The sequence below is a fragment of the Engraulis encrasicolus genome, chromosome 14 (genome assembly GCF_034702125.1).
Source record: "Engraulis encrasicolus isolate BLACKSEA-1 chromosome 14, IST_EnEncr_1.0, whole genome shotgun sequence".
Classification (NCBI taxonomy): Eukaryota; Metazoa; Chordata; class Actinopteri; order Clupeiformes; family Engraulidae; genus Engraulis; species Engraulis encrasicolus.
Window position 1 is genome coordinate 17,432,411 of NC_085870.1, and position 16,750 is coordinate 17,449,160.

Sequence of the window (16,750 nt, forward strand, 5' to 3'; positions counted from 1 at the left end):
ACATATAGTTACTAGGAATGTCTTTTGGTTTGCTCAAAAAAATGTAACAACACAAATACACATAGCTAAGACAAGAAAACAAGAGGGGCCATAAATAAACAGGGAAGTATGCGTACAAGTAAACATTGAAAAGTGCAATAAGACATAATACAGTACATAGTGCAAGGTAGGCAAGAGGTAGAAGGCCAGGCAGTGGAGTGGCTGTAAAGTGCTAGTGCATGTTCAAGTTCAAGTAGCGGATGGCTTGTGGGTATGTAGTATGTATGGGGCAGCAAGAGTGATAAATTCATGTACTGTCAATTGACTGGGGGACATATAAGGTACTGACGTTGACTGTGAGAAATACATTTTATGACTATTTTTCATTTTGAAATAACATTAGATCGATGAAAAGAAAACCTGTGTGAATGTGCCGTCTATCTGCACTGAAGTCATGTTACAAAAAAATGTTGTGTTGCGCTGCCCTCTGCTGGCTGATATGCTCATGTCAAAATTAAGCGAGTAGCATTCGTTTTTCTGATTTGCTTGTGTGCTTGTTTTTTTTTTTCTCATTGTCATTACTTCTGATGGTGCTATAACACAAATGGCTGTCAGGATTACCAAATAGATTAGGGCATTACGCGAGGCAATGACATGTGAATAGGCTTTTTGCTAAGGGAGTGTTTTGGTAGGTGCAGTGTTAATTGTAGAGGAAGATAACTTCTTTCCATTTTAGTTTGAAAATGTGCTAATGTTCTCTATCTGCCTGTGCATGTCTATCCGTCCTCTGTGGTTTATGGGTGAGGGCATTGTGGCGTCTTGGCAGATGGGGATTTAATGTCATCAACCTTCATTGATTTTGGCTGTTTAAATGATTAATTCATCTCTCTCTCTCTCTCTCTCTCTCTCTCTCTCTCTCTCTCTCTCTCTCTCTCTCTCTCTCTCTCTGCTTACACACTGCGTCTCTTTCTTTCTTTCCTGCTCTCTCTCGCTCCCACATCTTTCGTGCAGTCATGGGATTTGGTCGAACAGACTCAAAACTACCTGAAGCTGCTTATTCATATCATAAACAGTGATGGTGAGTCATGCACAAACACAGGCCCACAAGGGGGGTGGGGTGGGGGTGGAAAGGGTATGTTGCCCTGGGCCCAGAGAGATAGGGGGCCCCCAGAATTGTGTCCCCATTGCATTGTATACATTGGGTAGGGGGCCCTTTCAGATGACTTTGTCCTGGGCCCAGTGAAAGCTGTCAGCTGCCCTGCATAAACACACTCTACCTGCGAAATGCCCACAGTACAGTACAGAGCCTGATGTGCAGGCTGGTACTTGACTTCACTTAACTGTTTTTTATTGGAGTACGCATCACATTGTCACCTGATGCTGCTGCATTGCCCATACTGTGAATCACTGTATGTGATGCTGTGTGACATTTAGTGCCCTTGTAGTAGTTGGCATATTGTAATTTAGAAAATTGCATAAATTAGATAAAATATATATTTTTTATGAATAATGTTTATTGAAGGAAATAAAGACTTTTTATTCTATTTATTTTTTACATAATATCAATACAGGACACATTCCTTCCTATTTTTTAGTTTTACATACAAAATACAACAGCACAACCCCAGCCAACTCCCCGCCCCACATGAAATGCAACTGGGGAAAAAAAGAGATAAAGAGAAACAGAACAGAAAGAGCCAGTTTATTAAAAGATAAATTAATGTTAACTGACCACAATACACTTTTTGTGTGGCTGTTTGCCTTGCCCGTGTCTATGGATCTGATGAGATGTTTATTTGTTAATGACATGTGTTTTAGATGAGGGTTGATTATGTGTCTGATTAGATGGTTACGTGTATGTGTCTTAAAGGATGTGTTGTGTTGCAGATGAGAGTACGTTGCTGGTTATAGGTCTGATGAGATGGTGATGTGTCTGATGACGTGTGTTGTATGCAGTGTTGCAGATGAGAGTACGTTGCTGTTTGTGTGTCTGATGAGATGGTTATGTGTCTGATGACGTGTGTTTTGTGCTGTGTTGCAGTTGAGAGTACGTTTCTGTTTGTGTGTTTGATCAGTCGGTTATGTGTCTGAGATGTGCATTTGTGTGTGTGTATCATGTGCTGTGCTCTAGATGAGAATGAGTTGCTGGTTATGTGTGTGATATTGTTATGTGTCTGAGATGTGTCTATGTGCTGTGCTTGTAGATGAGAGTGGGTTGCTGGTGCACTGCATATCTGGTTGGGACAGGACGCCCCTCTTCGTATCGCTCCTGCGTCTCTCCCTCTGGGCGGTAAGTTCCCAGATCACCTCACCTCACCTCACACCTCTCGCCTTCCCACACCTCTCACCTCACCTCACCTCACACCTTCCTTTTACTCATGTTGATGCATCTTCCCTTTTTCCTCCCACACTCTCCTACAGCTCTCTCCTCCACCTCCTCATCCTCTTCCTCTTCCTCCTCCTCCCTCAAACGTTCTCGTCCTCATCCTCTTCCTCCACCTCCTCCTCATATTCCTCCTCCTCCCTCAAACGTTCTCATCCTCTTCCTCCACCTCCTCCTCATCCTCTTCCTTCTCATCCTCCTCTTCCTCCTCCTCCTTCAAACATTCTCTTCCTCTTCCTCCACCTCCTCCTCATCTTCCTCTTCCTCCCTCAGACTTTCTCTTCGTCATCCTCTACCCTCCTCTTCCTCCTCCTCCTCCTCATCCCCCTCCTCCTCCATAATTCATTTCTCAAAAGAGAAGTTGTTAGCCTGTTAGCAACTTTGGTAGTTGCCAATGGGAAAATGCATTGAAACCATCAAAGTAGCTAATGTAGTAAGCAACTTTGGTTTTGAGAAATGCACCCCTGCACTTAATGTACCCTCCAATCAACACCCTGTGGTTCTGTCTAATTGTTTGCACTATCGCAGCCCCGACACACGTACACATGCAGGCACACAAAATGTACTACTCCCCAAACAGACAAGAAATATCAGTCTCATTAAATGTCATGGACATTTTAATGGAATCAATGAATGACTTAAAAGATCCCTCTCCACTATGAATGGGTAATACATAATCTCTCTCCTCTCCTCTCCTCTCCTCTCCTCTCCTCTCCCTTCTCCTCTCCTCTCCTCTCCTCTCCTCTCCTCTCCTCTCCTCTCCTCTCCTCTCCTCTCCTCTCCTCTCCTCTCCTCTCCTGCAATGTTCTTCACAGTCTCAACTCTCCCATTAGTACATCAAGATAGGTTTTTTCCCCCATCATTCTTGTTTTTCTTTTTTTTCTTTTTACAAAACCTTTTTGCTCTCAGCTTAAAAGTCATAATGTGTCCTTTTTTGTGTAATACTTGCCTCATGTTGTATATCAAAGATTTTCAAAACACATCTCTCGCACATCTAATACTATGTTCCTCTGTGTTTCATGGGGTGTGGGGTTGTACTCCAAACCTGCCCAGTGGTGACGTAAGCAGGGCATAAATTGGGATTTGCTATGTGGGCCTGCTCTGATCTGGGGTCGAGACAAACAGTCTTTTTTTTCATTGCTGAGAACGAAGTGTGAAGATTCACTGCTGTGAGATGCATCATATTTTGTAGGTCGTAGCTGAGCCCTGTCTCAGTTTAAGGCACCTGAAGGTGCTACAGCTTAATGATCACAGCATGTCCCAGACAACAAGCCAGTCCGACCTCACTCCTCCTCACAGTTCAGCAATACCTTACTCTACTCAATATATTTAAATTATAAAGACTTTCACATCACATACTACCGGTATATGTCTTTAAACATTCCTCTCCATTCTTACAGGCTGAATTGGGGTTGTATACCAAAACTAGTGCTGGGCGATATGGAAGAAAACGTACATCACGAAATGGATTGCTTAATATATCACGATAACTATTTATATAACAATATACCAAAATTTCACGTTTCTGTTATTGTCGTTATTTTCTCATTCTGTCGCGTGTCGCAAAACCATGTTTTGTGGGCGTTGTCTCGGGTGTTTACTATCAGGGATAAGAGTGACAGTTGTGATTTTCTTTATGAGTAAAGGTGCTGCTGCCTAATGACCACAGCCTGCACTAGACAACACAGCCAGTCTGACCTCACGCCTCACAGTGCACCCCCATCCCATCTAGAAGTGGCTATTGGCAAAGGTTTCACGATTCAATGGACATCACGATACACATGCCAACCGGTCAAGATGCTTTGCGGTTCTTATACTATTGTGATGCCCTACAATATTTATTATTTCAGTAAATGTGTAAAAATGCATCTTATTTTTCAGTTTGTGTGTAGCATCCATAAGTCAATTAATTTTATTTTTGCAGCATATCGTGAAAACATATAATGTGATGCATTGTCTTGACGATTTTTTCGCCCCCCATCCCATCCCACCCCACTCTACTCTCTACGCCCACTGCAGATGGCACACAAATACAATTTTAATCGGGCTTTACATATTGTTCCTCCGTCCCACTTCCTTCGCACTGCTTGCATTAAGACACGTCTGTCTGAGTCCCCATAGGAGCCGGAAGGAGACTATTGAAACATGCATGCCCACTGTGACTGCAGAGACTGACTGGCTGACTGAAATCTCTGACTGACTGTGGCTCACACAACTCAGTGCAGGGCTGGAGTGAGACCAAAAAACAACCCGGCATTTTTGGCAAATATCAGCACCTAATTTTTCTACAATATTATGATGGGCTTGGTCCAATATCTGTATTAAAGATTGACCAATGGGCTGTCCCCATCTAAAAGGGAGGTGTGTGCGTGTGCGTGTGCGTGTGCGTGTGCGTGTGCGTGCGTGCGTGCGTGCGTGCGTGCGTGCGTGCGTGCGTGCGTGCGTGCGTGTGTGTGTGTGTGTGTGTGTGTGTGTGTACAATAACAGCATCAGTCCTTGAGGACAGTCAGGCCACCAGGAAAATATCCTGTTTTCCAGATTGCCTGTCCAGCCCTGAGTTAGACAGGGAGGGAGTGAGAGAGGAATCCACTATGAGCAAGAAGTGAACTCTTGGCTCTCAGAGTGCTAGTGAATGATGGATGAACGTGTGTCTGTGTCTGCGTGTGTGTATGTGTGTCTGTGTGTGTGTGTGTGTGTGTGTTAGAGTGTGGCTCGGGCCGTTTTTTTCTGTCCGAGCCCGGCCCTCAGCCGACAGAAAAGTGATCGACCCCGACCCGAGCCCGAGACTAATTAAAATGTTTGTGTCCGAACCCGTCCGAAGCCCGAGACCACTGTAATAACAACAGAACCTGTGCGCAAGCAAGATTTTCTATGTGGGCTCCTCCATACTCAAAATAGCACGTGATAAATAGCCAGGATAGGCAAAGACGTTAGGATGAGGCAATTTGCAGTAGCCTAATTTAGTTACGCACGCATAGTAAGTATAAATACACACACACACACACATGTGACAGCGCACCTTGTTTCTTTCGGTTAGACCAGAGATGTTGGGTGCGGTGATCAAATGCATGGGAGGGGCGTGAGAGGATAAGAAAGGCGAAAACTAACGAATACGTGTTGGATGCATGCAGTCAGTGCGGCTATGGAAGCATTTGTTACGTTAGGCTACTGTTAGTGCAAATAAATCCCCGCGAACCCCGTGAAGATGCCGCTCCTTGTCGTTAAGAAGGATGGGCTATAAGTTCATCCCGAAGAACAGTAGCCTGTTCGGCCCTCCAAGAGAATGTCATTTCCCCTGATGTCCATGCGGTCAATATAAAATCAGGAAAGGTTGCACGCGCATAGTTACAACTGTAGCCTACAGTAAAAGTGACAAGAATTAAGAACCTACGTGAAGGACATGAAATGTCACAGCGGACAAAATAGTAACAGGAAACCTCTCTGCCCCTACCTTAGGCAACTCCACGTAGCCTGTGCGTCTTCTTTAATCCATATTATGCTCCTTGCTACCCCATGCTGGAAATGTAATCCTTGGCGAGCAATGCAGTGACAAACTTCGTCATTTTATGTTCAACATTTAAGACATCATCGAAGGCATGCTAAAACATGGCCTACACTAGGCCTACAACTAAAGACCACGCGTTCACTGACAACTGTTGATTTGGCGATTAAGAAAGCAAGTTGACTCGGCATTCCTGCTCGGCTGACTGGGAGTGAGCGTCCATGTTGCCACTGGTAACTGGCGCGTGCATACAGCCAATAATAATGACTCGCACGAGTAGCCTACCAACATTTTCATTTATGTATATTCAATTACTTATTTTTTAATCACAAAACTGCCGTTTGCATGAACTGAAACGTGTCCTCTGGTTGCTTACACTTTTCACAATGTCTGTTTGCTTCAAGCCCGAGTCCGACCCGAGTCCGACAGATATTCTATTTTTTTTGTCCGAGTCCGGCCCGGCCCGTCGGGTTCCGACCCGGCCCGTCGGGCTTCGGTCGGGTTGCCATGCTCTGGTGTGTGTGTGTTTGTTTCATGTTTTCATGTGTGCTGCTGTTCCTTCTCTGTTCTCTCCCTGACAGGATGGTGCTGTACATGCCAGCCTGGAGCCCAGCGAGATCCTTTACCTGACCATTGCCTACGACTGGTTCCTTTTTGGGTAAGAAGCCTTTGGCATCCTGCACCAACCTGGCCATACAATGCCAACCTGGCACAAACAATGTAATACCAAGCTAACCACACAATCCTTTACCTTGCCTAACCAATGCCTACAACTGGTTCCTTTTTTACATTGCATTACATTACATTACACTTAGCTGACAGTCTTTTCCGAAGCGGCTTACAGTTATTTCTCAGTTATTACTCACACTGTTTACCATCCCTGGAACAATGTCGGGTTGAGGTACCTTGCTCAAGGGGACTTCAGCCATGGATTGTGTGTAGGGAGAGGTAAGGGTGGGATATTTAAGCCATGGATTGTGTCTAGGGAGAGGTAAGGGTGGGATATTTCAGCCATGGATTGTGTGTAGGGAGAGGTAAGGGTGGGATATTTCAGCCATGGATTGTGTGTAGGGAGAGGTAAGGGTGGGATATTTCGAACCAGAACCTGCAACCTTCTGATTTCAAATCCACCTCCCTTACCATTATGCTACGACTGGCCTCATATTTGGGGGAGAATCCACCAGCAACCTGGCCAAACAATCCTATACCATCCTGACCTTTGCCGTCCATTAAGATTTAAGAACTTGGCCATACACTGTGTGCATTCCAATATGTGAACTTGCGTCCTCCACTTGTGCTTGTGGCCTCACTCTGCCTACTGGCCCCTCCTCTGTGGAGAACGCAAATAAGTTTCCCCGCTGTCAACCTAGCCAAAACAATTTTTGGTGGACTATTCTTCATTCATCATCCAGTTTGCAAATGACAAAATGACTGAACAATTGAGCTTTTGCAACATATTGAAATATAATGTTCTTCTCAGTAACGTCATCATGACATATTACTTCCTGGTACGAGACCACAAGCACAAGTGGAGGATGCAAGGTCTTATATTGGAACGTACCCTGTGACTTGTTTCTGACTATGGCTGCTCGCTTCCCTCCCGTCCAACTTGATCATAGCCCATCAATGATTCATTTTCCTTAATCAGTCTAACCAGAAGGTACGACCGGTTGGTTCCTTTATTATCAAGATTCTAAAACAGCCTGACCATAAATATGACTGGCTCCTTTTTGGATTCAATCCCATACCAAACTGACCATAGACTATTAATGGTCAATTGGGAATCATCCTGACCATAAATATGGCTTGCCCCTTTTTGCTTTTCCTATACCAACCTTAACATAGGCCTTCATAGCATCTTACTCAGAAAGGACCAAGTCCTAGGCTAACAACAGACAGGTTCTTCAGACAGACAGACAGGTTTTCTGGGTATGAGCCTATGTCTGAGCAGTGGCTATGGCTTCCTGGTCCTTCTTAGGTTCCCTTTTCACCCTCTGCCTGACTGTTGCCCACTGCCATCGCCTGCAGCGGAGTTAAACCCTCCCTTCGTCATGAAAGGGCTACTAGAAGTTTTACTTGTGAACTTTTAAAAGGGCAGACAGCACATAAGTAATGAACCAAAATACTGTTATGCTGTGTGGCAGCTCTGGAACCCTGAGGGGCATCCACTGTGTTTGATTTGGGATGTGTACAGTATGTGTGTGTATAAAGATCCTTGTACAACTTGGTTGCCGGCAGTAGCTCACACAAGGTTGTGCTTGCATATCCCCGTTGGGATAACTTGGGATAACAAACTGTCCTGTAATGGCCGTGTGACCACTGGCGAGCCTGCCTGGTTACAGTGATGGTGAAGAGGAGGAGAGACGGGGGTGGGGGGGGAGGACAAGGAGAGAGAGAGGAGGATGAGGAACGGTGCAGAAAGGGGGTCACGAGGAAGAAAAAAAGAGATGGCACGGTGACACACACTGAGACAAATGAGAGGGAGAGAGAGATGGTCATGGTGAAAGGGGATGGTTGAAAGAGAGAGTAAAATGGAATAGGGAACGGAAGAAATAATGATGTAAAAGGGAGGTGAGGGAGATGGAAGAAAAAGATTAGAAGTCAGGAGAGCGACAGAAAGATGGACAGAGACTAACTGGATGAGGAGGGAGAAACTGGGAATAAAACGGAGAGGTGGAGTGTAAAAAAACAGGAGGCAGAGAGTGAGACAGAAATGGAGAATGCGACACAGAGACAGAGAGAGAGAGAGACAGAAAGAAAGAGTGAGATAGACAGAGGAAGGGAGAGGGGGAGTGAAACAGAGAAAGAGAGGGAGAGGGAGCGAGAGAGTGAGAGAGAGAGACAGAGAAAGAGAGAGAGATGTAGGACGAAAAAAAAGGGAAAGGGGGCAGGAGAGGAGAGGAGGAGAAGGAGAAGGGCTATCCGCAGGGGATTCCCTCGCTTCATAATTACAGCCGTGTATCTTTCTAAGTTTAACTCATCAAACAGAAATCGCCCTGCCAGCCGGGCTGAGTAATTATGCTGCTTGGCCAATCTCCCTGGACTACGGCCAGCCAGGAGGGAAAAACAGAGCGAGCGCGCGCGCGGGCAGCGACAAGTGCAGTTCAGTGCGAAACGGCGGATGGGAGGGAGGGGAGTAATACTACACGCGGATGATTTTTCACACCGACCTGAATTTCTCTGGATGGCGAAAAGGGAAGCGGGAAGCTGTATCATCAATAATTGAATCGTAGACAGTTATCGTTTTGTGTGGGGATTTTAATTATTGATCCGAAACCTTTCTCAGTTGTGTCATGAAAACAACGGATAAAGGATTTTGCTCACAAGTTTTGCATTGAGGGCAGTTTTGATATTCAGCTTAGCCCATTGTCCTACATTTTTTCCTGTGGTGACATGCTGGAAAACATTGTAAAATGTCTCATGATTCAGGCTTATATATTTACAAAAAATCTATTTTATAATTATATAATATATTTTGTGCCTTTATTGATGATAGGACAGTAGAGATTGACAGGAAATCAGTGGGACAGAGAGATGGGAGTAGGGTTGGGACATGACCCAGGCCAGACTCAAACCTGGGTCCCCATGGGCATGCAAGCCCAAGTGGGGGGGCTTAGCGCTCTGCTAAGCATATTTCTGTACTTTTGTTTAGTATATTATTATTATATTCACTAGGCTGCTATATAAACTCATTAACATGGAGCCTTGGTCACCTGACTCATATAAACTTGCAAGCTGTTGTATGAATTGTGAAATGAATATTGCTTTCAATAGATTATAATTCATGCTATTATTGAAAGGGATAATCTGGGGCTGCTATGGCCTGATATAGGCAGATTGGGGATTGCAGCGTCACAGATTCAAATCCCAAATCTGTTGGAAGACAGTGGCCAGGTTTACATTACTTTTTAAATTCCGAATTGAAGCCCTGAGACGAAGAACCATACAAGTCCATATTTTCAAACTTTGAACATAGGCCTATGTCTTTTTAATTTGCAGTTTGAACATTACTTTTTTATTTTTATTTTTCTTAAAGTCAGAAAGCAAAAGATTCTTAATTATAATAATATAAGATTTTTTTTAAATGTCAATGTTAAAAATCAAATGTTACCAGGTATTTACAATTCTAGACATTTACAAAAAATGTTTTTACTTGTATGGTTCTTCGTCTCAGGGTTTCAATGAATCATTTAGAATTAAATAATTCCGTTGAGTTAACATTGAACTTTCATTTAATTCCAAATTGTGAATTGTTTTCAAAGCAGAATTAAGCTTTATTCAGAATTAAATTGAGTTCATTAAATGTCTCATGTAAAGGAGGCCACGGGGTGATGATCGAAATGTCCAATACTCTCCTGCACCCTTGTGTACTGTCATTCATGACGAAAGTGTCATTCAGCAAGGCCTCTGACCCCAGGGGATCGTAAACTCTACCTAAATAACTGTCAATTGATCGGAATAAGATCCATCCTCGTGTAGTGCACTGCAATGTAATCAATCCGTAAATGGTGCAGATAACTACACAGATATTGACGTTCACACACTTTGATGGACCAAGGTTTGGTGTCTGTCCTCCTTATTGTCAGATGGGCTACTATACTGTACAACATTATGTAAGTTTTATTTTTTTCAAACATTTCTTACTTACAATTTTCTTAAACATAAACATACAACAATCCCAAACCCCAGGCACAATGAAGTAAAAATAAAAACAACAGCAATACCAATGATATGCATTATGATACTTGTTCCCTGTGATTTTAAAATATGCAGCTATTCTTTTGAAACTATTTTTTGGAATTCTTCATTTGTAACGGCAAAGATGCAGCAGAGACTGGTTGCGTGTTTCGACAATTAAGCACTACTTGCAGTGCCAATGTCTTCCTGATGTACAATTGGCTGTTGAGCTGTGCGGTTGAGCTGTGCGGTTGCCCCTCTGAGGCAGTCAGTCAGTCAGCCTTGACATGTTTGGCGGTGAGGTGAGGTGCGTATTGTAAAAGGCCATTGATTGATTAAACCTCTCAGTCCAGTGATTGATGTTATTGTTTCCTCTGTTGTTCTCTCCTTTAGACACATGCTGCCTGATCGTCTCTCTAAAGGGGAGGAGGTGAGTAGAATTTAACAGAAAAATATGCCTGATGCAGATCCAGGGCGAGGAAAACGTTGCTGTTTTAATTTAATAAAGTTTATTTTTTGGAGCAGTTAAATGGTCGTAAAACGGTCTCACACTTTTGTCTGGAACCTGCAAGAAGTGATTTTTGATGTGTGCAGTGCACCCTACCCAAAACAACAATGATTTAATAGAACAATAGTTGTGAAAGCCTTTAAAATCATATTGATGACTGAAATTGTATATACGCTGTATACTGCATATCGACTATGAACTAATTACAGTATTTCTATAATCAAGGATGCATGTGTATTAAAAAACACTCGCAACAGACAAATGAGTGGATATCTGTAGCAAAATTGTGGGGGTATACTGTATCTAGTGAGATTGTCAGGTATACAATATATTGATATTGTGAGGTATATTGGGCACTCTTTCTGTATTGACCTGTGACAGATAGGTCAGTTTGACCTTTGTGTGAGCCCCTGTAGTGTGTGTGTGTGTGCGTGTGTGTGTGTGCGCGCGTGTCGGCAGAGTCCTAGGGGGCAGTGTTTCATTATTAATGGTGGGACTCTGTGGGGAAAAATATGGTTGTGTTTTATTTATGTTTCTCTTTCTGTCTGCCTGTTCTTGCCTCTCACTGGCCTCTCTCTCTCTCTTTCTCTTTCTCTTTATCACTCGCTCACTGTCTCACTCGCTCACTGTCTCACTTGTCTGGACTTTTCGGTCTTTCTCTAACTGTCAATCTTTTCTTTTTTTTGTTCACCCTGTCTTCTCTTGCTCTGTCTGTCTGTTTCTGCTCTCTCTCTCCTCTCCCACCCCCCTCTCTCTCTGTCTCTCTCTCTCTCTCTGTCTCACTCTCTCTCTCTCTCGTCCTCCTCCCACAGATTTTCTTTTTCTGCTTCAATTTTTTGAAGCATATTGTCTCTGAGAAGTTCTCAGCCATAAGAAAACAGAGGTATGTATGTGTTCCTCCTCCACTTTACTATTGTTCTTTTGTCTCTAGAGTTCTTTTTGTCTCTTCTTACACCATCTCCTAAACATTTTTTTTCATCATCCAATTAGTTCTATGGTTCAGACATACTTAAGATTTAGAATTGCCATCCACAATATCTGATGCTACAAATAGTCTGAGCGAATTCCAAGTCAGGCCGTAATAAGGAAGATTTGTCTGGCATGTATATATTTGTTTCATTTCAACAAGGGGAAATACCCTCCTCCTGAGTGAATGGGATGTTGTGTAGATAATAATATAGCCCATATATGTTTCTCTGTTCTACTGTCCTTCTCCATTTCTGTGTAACCCCTCAGAATATTTAGATCACACGCTGCGTAAAGTGTTCCTGTCTCATGATTAAGAGATAACATGCTTTAGACAGGACACATGGACACACACACACACACACATACACACACACACACACACACACACACACACACACACACACACACACACACACACACACACACACACACACACACACACACACACTTTCACACACACACTCACTCTTTCGTGCACACACACACACACACACACACACACACATACACACACGCACACGCACACGCACACACACACACACACACACACACACACACACACACACACACACACACACACACACACACACTCTTTCGTACACACACACACACACGCACTGTCACACACACACACACACACACACACACACACACACACACACACACACACACACACACACACACACACACACACACACACACACACACACACACACACACACACACATACACACACGCACACGCACACACACACACCCTTTACTACTCACTCTCAATTACTTCACGGAAGTGATGTGAAGAATTTATGAGTACATGTCTTTCCAGTTAGTGTCCAGCCACTAGCGTTCCTTTCAGAGCCCATTCATACATTCATCCTCAGCAGCATGGCAGCAGAGGTCAGCTCAGGCACCTACTGCCCTGCTCAACACACTCCCTAGTCTAGCTCAGTGGTTCTCAACCTTTTTTTTGAACAAGCGCCCCCTTGACTTCATAATAAGCCTCCCAATGCCCCCTACATCTCAGCACAAGCTGAGTAAAAAAACAAGATGGACTAATGCACCCCCTCTCTCAGCTGTATCTTTCTCAAACCCCCCCAAGGGTTCCCCAACATAACCTGAGGGGCTGTAGAGCCCCTATTGAGAAACACTACGATAGCTCTACAACAGTGTTTCTCAAACTGTTTCAGACTGAGGATCAATGCGTCCAAAATGTTTTTTTTTTTTCCAAGGGCTCGCCTGTCAACTTAAGATATGTTTTAGAATAATAATGATGCTACAAATGCAGCCTGCTAGCTTGTCTTGAAAATGCTGTGTTCATTTGTCAAGAATCTCCTTGAGATGACTTGAGGTGTCTTGTGGTCCACCAGTGGTAACCGCACCACACTTTAAGAACCACTGCTCTACAACCCCATGGAACCTGCAGGGACCAAGAAAATGTATTACTTATTTAATGATGCCATTTCAAATGTCTGAAATGTTCCACCCCCCCTCCCCTCTGTTTTTCTTATTCATTTTTTTAATCAATTAATTCTCTCTACTCACTTGCTCTGTCCATCCCTACCCCCATCCTCCCCATGTTTTCTCTTCCTCTTCTCCCTCCACATGCTTTCGGCCTCTGGTCTTCTCTCATCCTCATCCCAACATCCTGCTGGTCGTGTGTGTGTCTGTCTGTGTGTGTGTGTCTGTCTGTGTGTGTGTGTCTGTCTGTGTGTGTGTCTGTCTGTATGTGTGTCTGTCTGTGTGTGTGTCTGTCTGTGTGTGTGTCTGTCTGTGTGTGTGTGTGTGTGGCGGGGGGGCTCTGCAGAAGGAAAAACTCTCACTTCAAAGATGCTGATTTCACCGTTGACGACCTCTGCCAGCTCAGTAAGTTGCATCATGTTCACGCCCCATATCTTGTCCCTGTGGTGTCTGGGATAGCGGGGCCTTCCCTGGTGTATCTGTGCCTGTATGCGTGTATGTGTGTGCGTGTGTGTGCGTACGCATGCGTGTGTGTGCGTACGCATGTGTGTGTGTGCGTACGCATGTGTGGGTGTATGTATGTGTGTGTATGCGCACGCGTGTGCGTGTGTGTGTGTATATTGCCACCTTGGGGTGTGTGTGTAGGCTTTCGTGTTCACTGTCTTCGAGCAGGTCTGGGCCACTAAGATAACACTAAGTCAGAGAGTGGGCTGGATTACATGCGGCAGGTGCAACTCCCCGGTGCAGCCATTATACCTGGCCAGGTGCTGCTACATACGCACAGTACTCCCTCATATAACCACTGCCTGGACGCTATTTTTTTTTTCCTAGTACAAGGACGCCACAGATGGCCAAACTCGGCTTCTCATTGGTCAACCTTCACAACTTCCTGTGACAGGTTAGGGTTTAGGCATGGTTTTGGTCTGGGCACAATTTCGCAACAAATTTGCCAATATCTTGCTTATTTCGCCGTTCTTGGCAAAAGTAAAGAATCAGAAATATTGCTTTCCTGACAGGTTAAGTTTAGGGAAGGTTTAGGTTTAGGCACATATCAAAAGTGTGGCGAGTGTCGGCGTGTTTTCGGCTTCAAGACTCGTAAGTCGCACATGTTGCAGTCTTGCCGCTCTGTAAGCTCGACCAATCAGAGGCCACCTGTGGCGTCCTTGTACTAGGAAAAAAAATATTGCTGCCTGGTCAGCTGCTGCACTTCCTGGTTGCCACTGGAGGCAGATGGTTTGGGGCAGATTCATTCTTGAGGAGGCCAACCCAGATTTAGGAAATTAAATCTAAAATCCCACCGCATGTTTGCTTTAGTCCATTCAGTTAAATGGCACTAAATCCAATCTAGTAAATATACCAGCCAAAATCCAGACAAATGAGTGAGTTAATGAAGTCAGCTCTCATAAAAATATGCAGAATGAATACACAGTGTCACAGTGTCACTTATACTATCTCACTCTCAGTTTTTAACCCATTAGCGTAAAACGTGCACACACACACACACACACACACACACACACACGCACACACATGCACACACATGCACACACCTGATAGTGTAGCCACCCCTCAACCTCAGACATGAGGAGGGAGCGGATAGAACCATCTAGAAATGGAGTTTTCTTAGTTTTCATAAATCTTAGTTTTGAATTGTTCAGGACCAGTGCGATTTTTTTAATTTTTTAATTTTTATTTATTTATTTTTCTTTTTCTTTTTTAATTCACTGTATTTTTATGTTATTGAATATTTACAGTAATATGCGTTGTCTACTTTGCACTATATATGCATCTTTCAAGTTAAGGCTCTTCTCTGCAGACAGGGAAATTGCAGCGGTCCCCTTAACCCATTGACGCCTGAGGCACCTGCAAAAAAGGGTGCTGAATGCCTGAGCCCTTTTTAAGAAAAGCTGTCCTCAGCCTATAAAAACCTAAATATCTCAGCCTCTGAAGCACATAAAAACATGCAATAAGTTGCATTTAAACGCTAAGACCCTCGTCTTTCATTAGAATGTGTTCATTCATCTCAAATAATCAAAGATTTTTAATAAAGTTGTCTCAAATCTCATGAGCCTGAATGTTGCGTAATGCAGCTCCAGGCGCCAGGGCCAATGTTGCGCAACGTAACATCAGGCATCAATGGGTTAAACAACGAAGTCTCTGGGTTTTTCTGCAGGGTAGCGCCTTAATAGTACCCACTACCCAGACAGCCCTTCATGTAGTCATGAGTTACTCTGTCCCAGCCTCAAGAGATGGGTAGCCATGAATGTTGGATCTGAGCAGGCACACAGACTCTTTGTGTCACTGCTGTGTTTGTCTCTGTGGAAACCTACACACGACACACACACACACACACACACACACTGGCACACTCTCTTTCTCTTTTTCTGTCTCTTTCTCTTTCTCTCTCTTATACACACAAACACTCCCTTTTACCCTAGCACACCCTTTAACAAATTCAGGCACGCACTCAGGCATACACACTCGCTCACTCACTCGCTCACACACACACTCGCTCTCACACACAGTCCTACACACTCTCACACACACTCCCTCACCCCAGTGGCTCTCGTCTCCCCTGTGTGTAGAGTCCAGGGATCGGGGCAGTGTGACCAGCCTGAGCAGCGACTTCTCCCTCATCACGGAAGACACGACAGGCGGGGCAGCAACCGCGCCCATGGCAACCACAGCAGCAGGCTCCAGTCTCACCAACGAGGCCGTCGACCTCTTCTGCACCCCGCCTCAGCTGGGCAGCGGGTACGTCTCCAGTCCCCATCCTTTTACCGCTGCTCCCAAAATGTTTAGCTATTTAGGTTGTTTTCTACTTTTGTGAGCCTAGAGTTATTTATTATATTATTTATATATTATTTTTGTGTTATTATCGTCAACTGAGGCTTTTGATTGGGCCAGTGGGTAAGGGTCTATTCTGTATGCCCATCTCCACCCTGCCTCAACTAGATAGTGGGCCCCCCATCCCCACCTTATTGTGTATGTCTATTGTCCTAATCTCTACCCTACCTCAGCATACGTCACAATCGCCACCCTACTTCCTCAATTGGGTAATCATAGGCGCAGTGCTTGGTCAGTTGCAATGACATGGAATCCTCGAAAATCAGTCGTTGAGCATGCTCCCAAGCCTGCTTCCATGCCTGCTCCCTTGAGTTTGAGAAAGGCCCTATGGCTGTGATGAATTGATGGAGAGAGACAGAGAGAGAGCATTTTATCAGACACATCTTCTCGCAGTGACAGTATAACATCTGTAGTTACTAAAATATTAA

General features: G+C 44.2%; 1 protein-coding gene across 2 annotated transcripts in view; it reads left to right on the forward strand.

The window, feature by feature from the left end:
• mtmr14 (myotubularin related protein 14) overlaps positions 1 to 16,750 on the forward strand; it is a 43,145-nt gene that overhangs the window by 11,261 nt on the left and 15,134 nt on the right. For both annotated transcript variants that reach the window (XM_063215116.1, XM_063215114.1), the window contains exons 10-16: positions 991 to 1,057; positions 2,184 to 2,269; positions 6,446 to 6,522; positions 10,935 to 10,971; positions 11,862 to 11,932; positions 13,822 to 13,880; positions 16,061 to 16,229. In XM_063215116.1, coding sequence (XP_063071186.1) covers positions 991 to 1,057; positions 2,184 to 2,269; positions 6,446 to 6,522; positions 10,935 to 10,971; positions 11,862 to 11,932; positions 13,822 to 13,880; positions 16,061 to 16,229 — 566 coding nt within the window. The remainder of the gene's footprint in view (positions 1 to 990; positions 1,058 to 2,183; positions 2,270 to 6,445; positions 6,523 to 10,934; positions 10,972 to 11,861; positions 11,933 to 13,821; positions 13,881 to 16,060; positions 16,230 to 16,750) is intronic.